At 42.3% G+C, this 13,796-nt stretch overlaps 1 protein-coding gene across 1 annotated transcript in view; it reads left to right on the forward strand.

Annotated features, from left to right (window-relative positions):
- Nucleotides 1–13,796, forward strand: part of EFNB2 (ephrin B2) — a 56,072-nt gene that overhangs the window by 21,845 nt on the left and 20,431 nt on the right. The window contains 1 exon segment of the mRNA XM_028728167.2: nucleotides 7,408–7,691. Coding sequence (XP_028584000.2) covers nucleotides 7,408–7,691 — 284 coding nt within the window.

Raw genomic sequence — 13,796 nt, forward strand, 5'->3', positions numbered from 1 at the left:
ATCTGGCTAGTTTTAGCTTTTGTCTGTTTTATTTTGTATTAATGTTTATTTTCTATTGATTTTAATGTAACCTGCTCTGGGATTAGGGCTGGGCGATATGTCATCCAAAACAGATTTGAAGTCCAAATCATGATATTGTGTTTGTGTGTACTTGTATGTGTTTGTATGTGTGTGTGAGATGGAAAAAAAATCACAATGCAGGAAAAACCGTGAAGCCAGCCAATGCCTCTCTATACCTCCATCTTTATTTCAGACATTGTGACATGCCAGTGTATCGTGATGTTTAGCTGGTGATATATCACAATGTTGAAAACCAGATATCACCCAGCCCTATCTGTCTGGGATTGCCTTGGCAATGAAGTATTTCATAAAAATGCATAAAGAAGGAAGTTCAGTAACCATGGGAACTAGAAAACACTGGGAGAGGCAGAGTACACCTAAATAGTTGGGGATTTTTTAAAAAAAGTCATTTGGGAAGAGAGATTACAGAAGAGTTGAGGCATGTACAGATGCAACATCTGTAGTGTATTGGAAGTCTTCATACTCCTGTAGCAAATGATACACATGAGTTGTTTCCTGCTATTTCATGTTTGTCATAATATGTATATTACTTGGCATCCTGACACGGTAGAGGAACAGCCTTCCCACACTCTTTTACCACACACAGGTAATACAGTGGTACTTCAGGCTACAAACGCTTCAGGTTACAGACTCCACTAACCCAGAAATAGTACCTTGGGTTAAGAACTTTGCTTCAGGATGAGAACAGAAATCGTGCTCCGGCGGCACGGCAGCAGCAGGGGGCCCCATTAGCTAAAGTGGTGCTTCAGGTTAAGAACAGTTTCAGGTTAAGAACGGACCTCCGGAATGAATTAAGTACTTAACCCGTGGTACCACTATATAGCATATGAAATGGATCCCACATGGACTTCCTATTTCATACGTTATATCATCTGTGTGACCAAGGTGCCTGGTGTTCTTCCACCAGATGTAACTCCCAAGCAATGGATTCCTCCGTTAAATAATTTCTGGCAAACAGGTTTTCAAAGATTTTCTTAAAATAAATGCAGTGGTACCTCAGGTTAAGTACTTAATTCGTTCTGGAGGTCCGTTCTTAACCTGAAACTCTTCTTAACCTGAAGCACCACTTTAGCTAATGGGGCCTCCCGCTGCCACTGTGCCGCTGCTGCGCAATTTATGTTCTCATCCTGAAGCAAAGTTCTTAACCCGAGGTACTATTTCTGGGTTAGGGGAGGCTGTAACCTGAAGCGTATGTAACCTGAAGCGTATATAACCCGAGGTACCACTGTACCTCTTCCCCTGAAGAACAGCTTTTGCACGTTTGAAATGCATTTGGAATCATGGACTGAATATTGTCCTCTTTTCATATTCTAAGCATCACTGCATTTCATTTATAATGAGCGAGCATCTTATGTTTGAAATGTCACCATTCAGACTCACATTTGGGGAGTAAAAACAACAACAAGGAGGCTTTTCTTTTTTCTTTTTAAAAAGGAATGAAAACAACTTGACATCTGTTTCTGAAGCTTGTGTATTTCATGTTCAAATCGCTTGCCCCTGTGCTTCGGTATAGAAGCTGGCTACGCGTTGGCAAAGGGTGCCATCAGTCTGTACCTCTTGGCTGCTGGAATGGTTCCTAGCAGCCATATGCAGCTCCATATTTTCTGTTGCAGGAGCCACGAGAAGGGCAAATAAGGCCGGCAAAGGGAGATTAAAACCAATTTTGTTCATCAGCTCCATCTGGTTCTGTACGCCAGCCCTAAAAGTAATATGTTCTCTGTCTCCCCTTATCTTGCATCTATGTACACGTGATTAACAGCGCACCATTTGCTTGTTTGTACCCTGTTCAGTTTCAACGGGGTTCTTGTTTGAATGTAAATTTGTGGTGAGAATGAACAGTGAAATGTCTGGAGGTTTTGCATTAGAGCTCTAGGGTTTTGCATTTTGGATTTGGTGCTTTGCATCGCATACCTTTGCTCTGCAAGATAACCCAACAGCTGCAGACATAATGAACCTACCCTTCCTGTGCAGCTTTCAACTGAACTCTTTAGAGGACGTGGCCTTGCCATCATTGGTTTGGCACCAGGTGTGGGTTTGGGGAGACTTTTGCTCTTGTGTATTAGTTACAGTTCTGTTTGAACCAAAGTTTTTAAAGTTACCGTATTTTTTGCTCTATAAGACTCACTTTTTCACTCCTAAAAAGTAAGGGGAAATGTGTGTGTGTCTGATGGAGCAAATGCAGGCTGCGCAGCTATCCCAGAAGCCAGAACAGCAAGAGGGATTGCTGCTTTCACTGCGCAGCGATCCCTCTTGCTGTTCTGCCTTCTGAGATTCAGAATATTTTTTTCTTGTTTTCCTCCTCCAAAAACTAGGTGGGTCTTGTGGTCTGGTGCATCTTATAGAGCAAAAAACACGGTAGCTAAAGCACTACCAACTTCACCTTTTTCAAAGTGTTGTCAGGGAATCTGACTGGATTGTGGATATGTAAAATCTCTAGAGATTGTATGTCCCACACAGATGGTGGCACAAGTACACCAGCAGCCTCTGCTTCATGAATGCAAAATGTCACAGAATACTTAATGCCACAGTCCATAAATCAATTAAGCCTTGCTTTAAGGTGAATCAGAAGTTGTGGTCATTCCAGTTAAGACAGTAAAATCATTTAAAATATTTACTGATGGCTTATTGTAAAACGCTTACACTCTGCCTTTCCAAAACAGCTCAAGGCTACCTGAAAAGCAAGAGAGAGAAAAGGAATACTAAAGATAAGTGAATGAATGGCACAGATCAATTAAAAATACAATATGTTTGAGGTCTTGTGGGAGCTAAACTCAGAAAGATACATCCATAAGACCCGTTGTAAAAGCCTGTCAACAAAAAAATCACTAAAATCACTAACAGCCAAGCCTTTCTACCTTCACAAAGTACCTAAACTTTCTGCCCTATTAAATTGGAGTTTACATAGCTTTCTTATTTCTAAGCTTCCTCAGAAATATCTGGACAGTCTCTTTTTGCCTCTATAATCCCGTGCCTTGTAAATTAATATGTAGTTTTTGAAGTAAAATGGCTGCAGAGCAAGTGACTTAAGGAAACAATAAACACCCACACATTTTTCTTCATGTATCTTTTAAAGAATACATTTACAATATATTTATTGACTATCAGGCTGTGTTCTTCTTGAATGACTTTTTGGATGACTCCGCCATTCCAGCGGCAATTGTAAGCCCTCTTACCTGAGAGCAAGCCCCTTTTGATCTTTTAAGTTAAAGACGACATAAGAAAGCCGGAAGAAGGAAGGAGGGAAGTCAGCTCGGGAGAGCAAGAACAAATGTGAAACAAAATGTATGTGTATGTATAGTATGTAACTAAAAATTCAATAAAGATCATCTGAAAAAAAGAGAGAGAGAGCAAGCCCCTTTTAACTTGGTGGGACTTACTTCCAAGGAAGCATGCACAGGATTGCACAGACAGATTGTTTTTTGGGTGAAGATGCAAAAATAAAATAAAACGGTGATCTCTGCAACCTTTTAACAGTTTTTAGGCAAGCGGAGATCCATTTCTACCTCACAAACTCACAATTAAGAGTCTCTGAACCATTGTCACCATCTTCTTGCATGCACCTTTTTATGTGCATGCTAAGGCACAGTCCAAGTGTCCCTGTTTTCCAGGGACAGTCCCGGATTTACAGAAGCCGTCCTGGTTTCTGATTTGATCCAGGAATGTCCCGCTTTTCCTTAGGACATACTTGCTTTCATCAGAGAAATGTTGGAGGGTATGCTAAGGCAGTCTTTCCCAACCTGGTGCCATCCATATATTGTAGGCCACAACTCCCATCGGTGAGCATGGGAGGGTCAGGGAAGGCTGGGGCAAGTTGTTGGTAGGCATATTTAATCAAGCGCAAGATAACAGGAACCTCTGGTTTAATTATTAAGCTTTCATAATGGAGCAAGCACCAATGTTTGTATGTTTGTGTATATGAGGGAGAAAGATTTCTCTGCGTTTTAATTCTAGCTGTTGGATAGCGCCATTCATTAGGAAGCCATTGCTTTCAGTCTTCAGAGACATTTTCTATTAAGGAAGATCTCTGCAGCAATATGGCTGACAGGAAAGATTTAGGAAGAGGGAAAGGAGGCTTTCAGCTGTAGGTATTAGGGGGATATTGTATCCATAGCTCTAAAGAGCAGCTTCCAGGCATTAATTGGAACACATGCATCCAGGCGTGGGGGAGGGGGAGAAAGATTGCAGTGGCCTTTGTTGCTTACGAGAGCGTGTCTTCATTTTGCGGTTGAATCAATATTACAAGCAATTATTTTAATTTTGAAACGCTTATTTTGTTTAAGGCACCACATTAAAATGAAGACGGTTACTTGACTGATGAGTAGCCAACTCGATAAGGAATCTGAAATATTTCAGATAACCATTTGATACCAGACAGTGCACACTTTAATGGTTTACGTAGACCTGCCCTAGTTTTAAGGGAAGGCAAAGCTTTCCTTTCCTTTTTTTTTTTTAACAAAAGGAACGAGGGAAGGAGACGAGTTGGAAGCCTTCTAAAGGATCAGCAAGCAGAGGGAGGTATTGTGGACAAAAGGAGGTCAGATGTGTATCCATTGCCTGGAAGCTGAAGCAACTGTTGGTTCACTGCCTGTCCATATGGTAGGCTAGGAAGGGGCCAGCCAATGCCTCTGTTGCAGTTGAAATTGCTCTGTGTAACATTTAATTATCTAGCACATTTATCACATACCTTCCTTAAATCATGCAGCTCATGAATGGCTTCCCAGGCAGTCTCCCATCCAGGCACTCACCAGACCCAGACCTGCTTAGCTTCAGCAGCAGCATTTGCCCTAGACAGTGCCTGTGATATCACTGAAAAGCAACATAAACCCCACCTACACCATTTTGAGGGTTACATCACATTGGAGAAACGTAACTTTAACAAGCTTTCTAGGGTGATTGCTTCCATGAGCGAGGCTAACATGATGGAATTGTAGAGGTGTAAGGGACTAGCCCAGACCCAGGTGGCGCTGTGGGTTAAACCACAGAGCCTAGGACTTGCTGATCAGAAGGTCAGCAGTTCGAATCCCTGCGACAGGGTGAGCTCCCGTTGCTCGGTCCCTGCTCCTGCCAACCTAGCAGTTCGAAAGCGCAAAGTGCAAGTAGATAAATAGGGACCGCTCCAGCGGGAAGGTAAACGGCGTTTCCGTGCACTGCTCTGGTTCGCCAGAAGTGGCTTAGTCATGCTGGCCACATGACCCGGAAGCTGTCTGCGGACAAACGCCGGCTCCCTCGGCCAATAAAGCGAGATGAGCGCCGCAACCCCAGAGTCAGTCACGACTGGACCTAATGGTCAGGGGTCCCTTTACCCTTTACTTTAAGGGACTAGCCCAAACCCCTGCAACACAAGGAATCTCAACTAAATCATCCAACTTCTGCTTTAGAGCCTCTTTGAAGAAGAGTCCACTATCTCTTGTGGGAGTCCGTTCTACTGTCCAACAGCTCTTGCTCTCAGGAAATTCTTCCTGATGTTTAGGTGGAATCTCCTTTCTCATAACTTGAATCCATTGGTTCGGGTCCTAGCCTCCAGTACAGAAGAAAAGAAGCTTGCTCCATCCTCCGTGAATATGGTTATCATGTCTCCCCTTTACCAGGTTAAACATACCCAATACACTCAACCATTCCTCCTAAGACTTGGTTTCCAGGCCTTTGATCATCTTGGTCACCATGCTCTGCACACGTTCCAGCTTGTCAACATCTTTGTGGTGCCTAGAACTGGACACTGGACTCCAGGTGCGGTCTGATCAAGGCAGAATAGAGTGGGACTATTACTTCCCTTATGGGACGCGGGTGGCGCTGTGGGTAAAAGCCTCAGCGCCTAGGGCTTGCTGATCGAAAGGTCGGCAGTTCGAATCCCCATGGCGGGGTGCGCTCCCGTTGTTCGGTCCCAGCGCCTGCCAACCTAGCAGTTCGAAAGCACCCCCGGGTGCAAGTAGATAAATAGGGACCGCTTACTAGTGGGAAGGTAAACGGCGTTCCGTGTGCGGCTCTGGCTTGCCAGAGCAGCGATGTCACGCTGGCCACGTGACCCGGAAGTGTCTCCGGACAGCGCTGGCCCCCGGCCTCTTGAGTGAGATGGGCGCACAACCCTAGAGTCTGTCAAGACTGGCCAGTATGGGCAGGGGTACCTTTACCTTTATTACTTCCCTTGACCTAGATACTATACTTCTGTGGGTTGTTTTTTTGTTTTGTTTTGTTTTTGCTGCTGCATCACACTGTTGACTCATGCTAAACTTGTGGTGTACTAAGACCCCTAGATCCTTTTCACTTGTACTACTGGCAATCCAGGTAATAGGATACAGTGGTGCCTCGCAAGACGAAATTAATCCGTTCCGCGAGTCTCTTCGTCTTGCGGTTTTTTCATCTTGCGAAGCACGGCTATTAGCGGCTTAACGGCTATTGGCGGCTTAGCGGCTATTAACGGCTTAGCGGCTTAGCGGCTATTAACGGCTTAGCGGCTTTAAGAAAAAGGAAACAAACTCGCAAGACGTTTCGTCTTGCAAAGCAAGCCCATAGGGAAAATCGTCTTGCGAAGCAACTCAAAAAACCAAAACCCCTTTCGTCTAGCGAGCTTTTCGTCTTGCGAGGCATTCGTCTTGCGGGGCACCACTGTACTTAATACCCACCAACTGAAATTTCCCGCTTCAAAGAACATTTCCTTCTCATTTCAAAGGATGTTTGCTTTTTACCTCGTGTTATTTTAATTTAGGCTGCATACCCATCACTGTTTACTCTGGTTCCAGTGGACTCCCACTGCTGGTTTTGAAGCCATATGCACATAATGTTAGCCACAATCCATGTCTACCCTGTGGTTTCTTCAGAAATGCTGCTGCAAATTTGGTGCGTTTCCCCTCAACGGGCTTCCTTCCTAGTTGAAAACATAAGGCGCATTCAGTTTGCAACTACGCTGAGGTGTGTACATTTGGGACAGCTGTTGTGTGTGCACAGATGACAAAAGCATGTGCAGATGACAGTGTCATGAACAGGAGTTCATGGGGGGTGTTGCAGGGCAGGGCCAACTAATCAGGAAATGTACATCGTGAAGACATTCGTGGTGTGCACAGCAATGTGCAAATGCGACTTGAAATGCAGCAGGGGGGGAATTTAAGCCGCTAAGGTGTGCGCAGCCTTAGAAAGTGGGGTTTGTGTGTGAAATAGAGGTCTTGTGGCCTGTAGCTCCTGTCCCATTCATTTCCTTTAGCAACTTAGATGTGGGGTTTTCCCCCAGTTTTCAAGCTGTATTTTGTTCCCTTTTCTGCCCCCTTTTCAAAATATGTTTCTGACCAGATCTTTTATCTTGACATTTTCTCTTTCCCCCCTGATTCTTTTTAGATTCCATCCTGGACAAGGACTGGTACTATACCCAAAGATCGGAGACAAACTGGATATTATATGCCCGAAGGTGGACTCTAAAACTAGTGGCCAGTATGAATACTATAAGGTCTATATGGTTGATAAAGACCAAGCAGATAGTTGCACTATTAAAAAGGACAACACACCTCTGCTCAACTGTGCCAAGCCTGATCAAGATGTTAAGTTTACCATCAAGTTTCAAGAATTCAGCCCTAACCTCTGGGGACTGGAATTTCAGAGAAACAAAGATTATTACATCATATGTAAGTGAACAATGACTTTTGTTTCCTTTTCCTTCTGTCTTGCTGCTTCTTAATTTATTCATTGTATTCAATCAAGTAAGAAGCTTAAAGGATTTATATTGTTTTCTTTAAAGTATTTTCATGGCAGCTTATTATTAACCAACTCCCTGCTGCTTTAGAGCGCTTTTTTTTTAAATAAAAAAAAAAGGTTCCAGGTTTTCATAGATGTGAGCTGTGTAATTGTGGTAGCGATGCTCATAATGCAATTTATGGAAAACATGGGCATCTTAATCTGGTTCCAACCAATGTATAGAGGGGTAAGGCACCGCCAGAAACAGCAGTGCTGCATTTACCCAAAGCCTTGAGTACACATTATGCATGTATGTTATTATTTTTTAATGTTACAGTATCGCCCCTCTGAAATATGGTATGTCAATCACGGCGCATTGAATGGTGAACAGCAATAATTATACAGTTTTGTAAATCCTAATTTTAAGCAAACAGAAGAAGGGGGAAGTAGGCGAAATAGCTCAAGATGTGAAGTAATCTTTCTGGGTAGGAAAAAAAATAAGAAATTCCTAAACTATCACCTTGGTAGATAATTCACAAATTGATCATTTACATCAAAAAGTGGGTTTGGTTTCTATTTGCATAATCTTAAGTGTTCCGTCTCCAAAGCTTCAGAGAAACTGGAGACTTACAGCCTTCTTTTTCTTTATGCATGCCTTGCCTTTCAGAATAAGTCCTAGCAAGCTGGCTTACCTTTTCTTTTTAAAAAAGCGAATATTCATTTAAGATGCAGTTGGAAATAGCTAAAAATTGAAATGTACACTTACTTGAAGGTTAATTCACTGATACCAGTAGGACATTACCAGATAGGTGGGCACTGAATTACAGCACCAATGTGCTCTCATTTCCCCACTCTATTGTTTTGCTTGCAGGACCCATAGTGAAGGTTAAACAAAGCTTCAAATTATGGCCTCATCTTTGAGTGCAGTCTTAACAGTCCTTCTCTGTTGATGTCTGGGAGGGTTAGAATCAGTGCCGGATTTACATATAAGCTAAACAAGCTACTGTATAGCTTAGGGCCCCACTCTTTTGGCCCCCCCCAAAAAAAAATTAAAGGGAAAAAAATAAGATAAAACAGCAAATAAAATAAAACCTGCATACAGCGACAGAGGTTTGTGTTGTGTAGGCTCCTATGACGTAAGTAATGCACCCCGCCTGCCAGCCTGCTCCCTAAGATATCACTGGTTTGCTCATTTCTTTATATAGGATGCCTACATTCTGCATGGACTGGTTGCATGGAAACATGCAGCATGCAGCTGCACACTGCAGTGCAGCACAGTTGAATGTAGGTCAAGCTGTTGTAATTAAAGGTAAAGGGACCCTTCGCTTTATTGGCCCAGGGAGCTGGCATGCAGCTTCCAGGTCATGTGGCCAGCATGACTAAGCCACTTCTGGCAAACCAGAGCAGTGCACAGAAACACCGTTTACAAGCTGTTGTACCTGTTATCTAATATTAAATTATTTCACTATTAATATACTTCTTCTTAATTGTATTTCACTTTTAACAGACTTTTCTTAATTGTATTTCAGTTCAATTACTTTGATAAAATACATATTTTGTTATGTGCAAATAGCTTTAGATACCTATTAGGTCCATAAATTACCATATAGCATATATTCAATACAAAAAACAGCGACAATTTGTTGTTGACAAAGGACAGCTGGACATCTAAAGGACCCCATTACCTCCAGCAGCTTAGGGCAGGGGTCAGCAAACTTTTTCAGCAGGGGGCTGGTCCACTGTCCCTCAGCTGGTCCACTGTCCCTCAGCAAACTTTTTCAGCAGGGGGCTGGACTATATTTTGAAAAAATTATCATGAACGAATTCCTATGCCCCACAAATAACCCAAAGATACATTTTAAATAAAAGGACACATTCTGCTCATGTAAAAACACCAGGCAGGCCCCACAAATAACCCAGAGATGCACTTTAAATAAAAGGACACAGTCTACTCATGTAAGAACACTCTGATTCCTGGACCACCCGCGGGGAAAGCCGTATGGCAAATAACTGCTATAGTGGAACACCTGAGGTTGGTCTGGTAGGCAGGTTGCTATTGCCAGCATTTCAGAGCAGAGGTTGAGCTTAGAGGCTGTGGGTCCTAGAAATCTGAACACTTCAAATATTCATAATAACTGAAAAATAGAGAAAATTGGGCATGGGGAATAGCAATGAAAGTAAGTAGCTATTTCAAAGTTACATTCATTCTCCTTGTTTCCAGTAGATTCATTTATAAATAAGAAACAAGAAAATAGTCGCAGCAACTTCAGTGTAATTAAAACCTGCAGCAATCAGAGATTTGATGAAATAACAATTGTGGAATATTTAAAAATGCAATTTGCTGGGTTGTAAGATTATGTTGTAAAAATGCACTGCACTGTCTTGGTGGGTAGAAATGCAGAAGGGCTCCCTGCTGTTGCCTGTGACTTTTTGCAGAAACGCGCAAGGGAATTTCTATTTTGCTTGAGTGAGAAGTGCAGCGCCGAAAGCAGAGACAGTTGCCAGTAGGCCTGATGAAAAAGTGCAACATAAAAACGTCTGTCTGTGCTCAAATAGCTGGTTCTGAGGATGAAATATTTCAGTTATCTAATGCTAGGGGGATTAATTCTCCACAGTAGGCCAACTGTGACATAAATGGCACCATTTTAATTATAACTTGAGAGTTATGGACACAAACGGAACTTCATGGTAGACTGTCAGCTTTGTCGTATCTGTGTCAGTAATCCCTCAGAGTAAATCCATAAGTAGGACTCATTTTCTTCATTTTTGTATAATTATTTCATTATGGCAATAAGGTATAATAGACCTTACATTTCCGGGAGGATTAGGACATTCTTTAGGGGTTACAGAATTCACTGTCCCTTCAGCCTGGTGCCTTGGATATGGTATGAGATTTATCAGAATGCCTCAGGAAGACATATTACCTGAAATAGGAACGTCCTGGCAGGACGTTCTGCATGATTGGTTGGTGGTGCCTTAAAGGTCTGGTTTCAGATCACCTGTGACCAAAGCTGAAACTTAGTGAGGCATATATTTTCTTCACAAAAACAGGACACCAACATGGTAGCAATTCCCTCCATTTCTCAACTCCTCCAGATGTCCAGTTATGATCCTGTATTAGCACCAAGAATAGGACTTTTAATATTTGGATTGTCAGCCATAATTGTTCTTGCCACGAAGGGTATGTGACTGGGGAACAGCAGGTACTGCTTCCCCTTAGGAAGAAAGATAGGAGGCTGTCTGGCACAGAGTCAAATCATTGGTTCATCTAGACACTGGGACCTTCCTCATGCGGTGCTCACGCTCTGTCACTGAAGTTCAGCCCTTTTCCCTTGAGGAAAGAAAAGCCCCAAACCCATTATGAACTGTGCTCAGACAAAAGCAACAACTTTTTTTTTGGTATTTTTAATGAATACATTTTTCAACCAGAGAATTAGTACGCAAAAGCTTTCTTTATCCGACAAACACCTGAAGTAATTATTTGTAGGCGTCAGATACAAACATGTGGCTGAAGCGAAGTAATGCTGGGAGCTTCTGAGGGAAATGTGGCTTCCCCACCACTTCTTCATTCTTTGGAGAAAAAGGATGTGGACACTAGATAAGAAGAAAGACAGGAATGAGGATGAGTAATGGAATTGGTGTGTTGTTCCATCCTCTGCACATTTATTGAGTAGGAGTGACTACTTACCTTGCTCAGATGTTCACAGAACCTGTTCAGACTAATTTACCTTAATTCAGTCTGTTTCCAAGCCCATTCTGTGGCTTGACGCCTCTGCTCCGCCTGTGGTGTAATTCAGGTGCGAGAAAAACCCCACAAAGATGGGATAAAAGACCATATCCAAACATAAATAGCTGTTGAAAGCATATCTCAGTTGCTTGTGCATGGAATCAACCTTTCATCATCATCATCTTAAATCGGTACAGAATTAGTCTTTACTTTAGGATAGATTATCTCATTAATTATTGTTTTCATGGAGGCCCTTCCTCTTGTTGTGATGCCTGTCCCCCCTCCAATGGAAGAGAACCTGGGAACAGGAAGCACAGAATTCCTCTGGGACTTTGAGCTAATCAGGGGCCAAGGAAGAAAGAAGCAGAGGTCATTTCCTGCTCAACTTTCCACCAGCCTGAAAACTGGGCAGCTCTTCCATCACAATACAAATTGCAGTCGAGGTGGAGGGTTATTTTGAAATCTGCTCTCTCTTTTTTTAATTGTCCCATTCTTTATCCAAAAAAACCCCTCTCAGAATAGTAAAGATGAGCATAAGTGACAGTCCTTGCCATTACGCTTAGACTCTAAAAGACACAACATGTAAGAAAAATGGGATGGGAGGTGGAGAAGAGTTGGGGGGAGCTTAAGGATCAGTTCATAAAGTTACAGTTCTTATGTCGCCTAGCTGGGATAGAAACTGTTCAGTTAGCCCGATGGAACTGCCAACACTAGTTCACAATTGGGGAGAGCCAAAATCTTTCAGCCGAGGTACTAGAGTAGTTCTGATTCCCTATTCTTGTTCCCTTTTATTTAAATTAATGACTCACTACTTACATACCATTTTTCTGGCAGAGATTAAAATAGTCATTTGTCCAGCCCAGCCTTTAGTCCAGGCATCCCCAACCTGTGGCCCTCCAGATGTTTTGGCCTACAACTCCCATGATCCCTAGCTATCAGGACCAGTGGTCAGGGATGATGGGAACTGTAGTCCAAAACATCTGGAGGGCTGAAGGTTGGGGAGGCCTGCTTTAGTCCCTAGATGTTTCTGGACTGCAACTCCCATCACCCCTCACCAGCATGGCCAGTGGTCAGGGATGATGGGAGCTGTAGTAAAGAATATCTGGGGACCCCAAGGTTGCAAAAGGCTGATCTAGCATATCATAAATGCCTTTACTGAATTATGCCTTATTTGATGCAAACAATTGTGGAAAGAAATAATAATAATAATAATAATAATAATAATAATAATACAGAAAAGTGTAGAGAGTTTTCTGTGTGGATAAATCAGTATCAACTATTTGTATAATGTGGCTGGGATTATGAGTGTCCAATTCAATGCTTTAAGAAAAATCTTGCTGGTCTTAGTACCTCAACAGAAGCCTGAAGGAGAATTTACAGGGTTACTTAACACATGTCACACCCTTTAACACAGAGCCTTCCACTTAGTCACACACTCAGGAATGAATATTACTAAATGAATTTCCTTCCAAAAATTAATTGAAGGCCAGGTTGATTATCTTAATTTGAAGGTCCTCCAGATGTTGTTGTACTCCAACTCCCATTGGCTCCAGCCAACATGGCCCAGTGGTCACGGGTGATGAGAGTTGCAGTCAAGCAAAATCTGGGGGGCCACAGGTACTCCAACCCCATTGTGAAGTAATAGATACAGATCAATTTGGGCTTGTGAGAAAACACAATTTGTTTGAGATATTGTCAAGCAGTGGGATTATTGACAGGTTGCTAGAACAGAAGTTGTTCCTTGGATTTTCCTGTTCAGTTTCTCAGATAGTTTGACAAAACCACATCTCTAGACTAAGCTCCAGTTTGCTTATTTATTAAATTTATGCCCCACCCTTCCACACAAAGGACGCATGGGCAGCTAATTATTGGTCTTAATTAGCTCTCTCATTACTATGTTGATCTAGTCCAAACCATAATAAATGAACCTTTCTTGGGTTGGAGACATAATTTCATGTGGGTTTCATAGTATGTAAGAGTAGTGATAACAGAGTCACTCAAGAATATATATTTGCTTCTGATACGGCATTTGAAAGAGGGATCTAGTGCTTCATCGCCATGGTTTAATTCAGTTTAACATCTGGAGCTGCTGTCTGCATACTCTTAAGATAACCATTGGCTTTGCTAGCAGAACAGAATATATGGCTTTCCTTCTTCTTTTTTTGCCAACTTTTTCAAGTGACCCATTTTTGTAACTGCCTTCTGACTAAGATTAACAGAAAGAAAAACAAAGGTTATGCACAATGCAGAACTTGCAGCAACAGCAGAAAATCCTCCTGGATGGAATAAATTCTTATGTCTGCTGGTCCCACTAAACTCTGAGCAACTT

This window comes from Podarcis muralis, chromosome 4 (assembly GCF_964188315.1).
Source record: "Podarcis muralis chromosome 4, rPodMur119.hap1.1, whole genome shotgun sequence".
NCBI classification, from domain to species: domain Eukaryota; kingdom Metazoa; phylum Chordata; class Lepidosauria; order Squamata; family Lacertidae; genus Podarcis; species Podarcis muralis.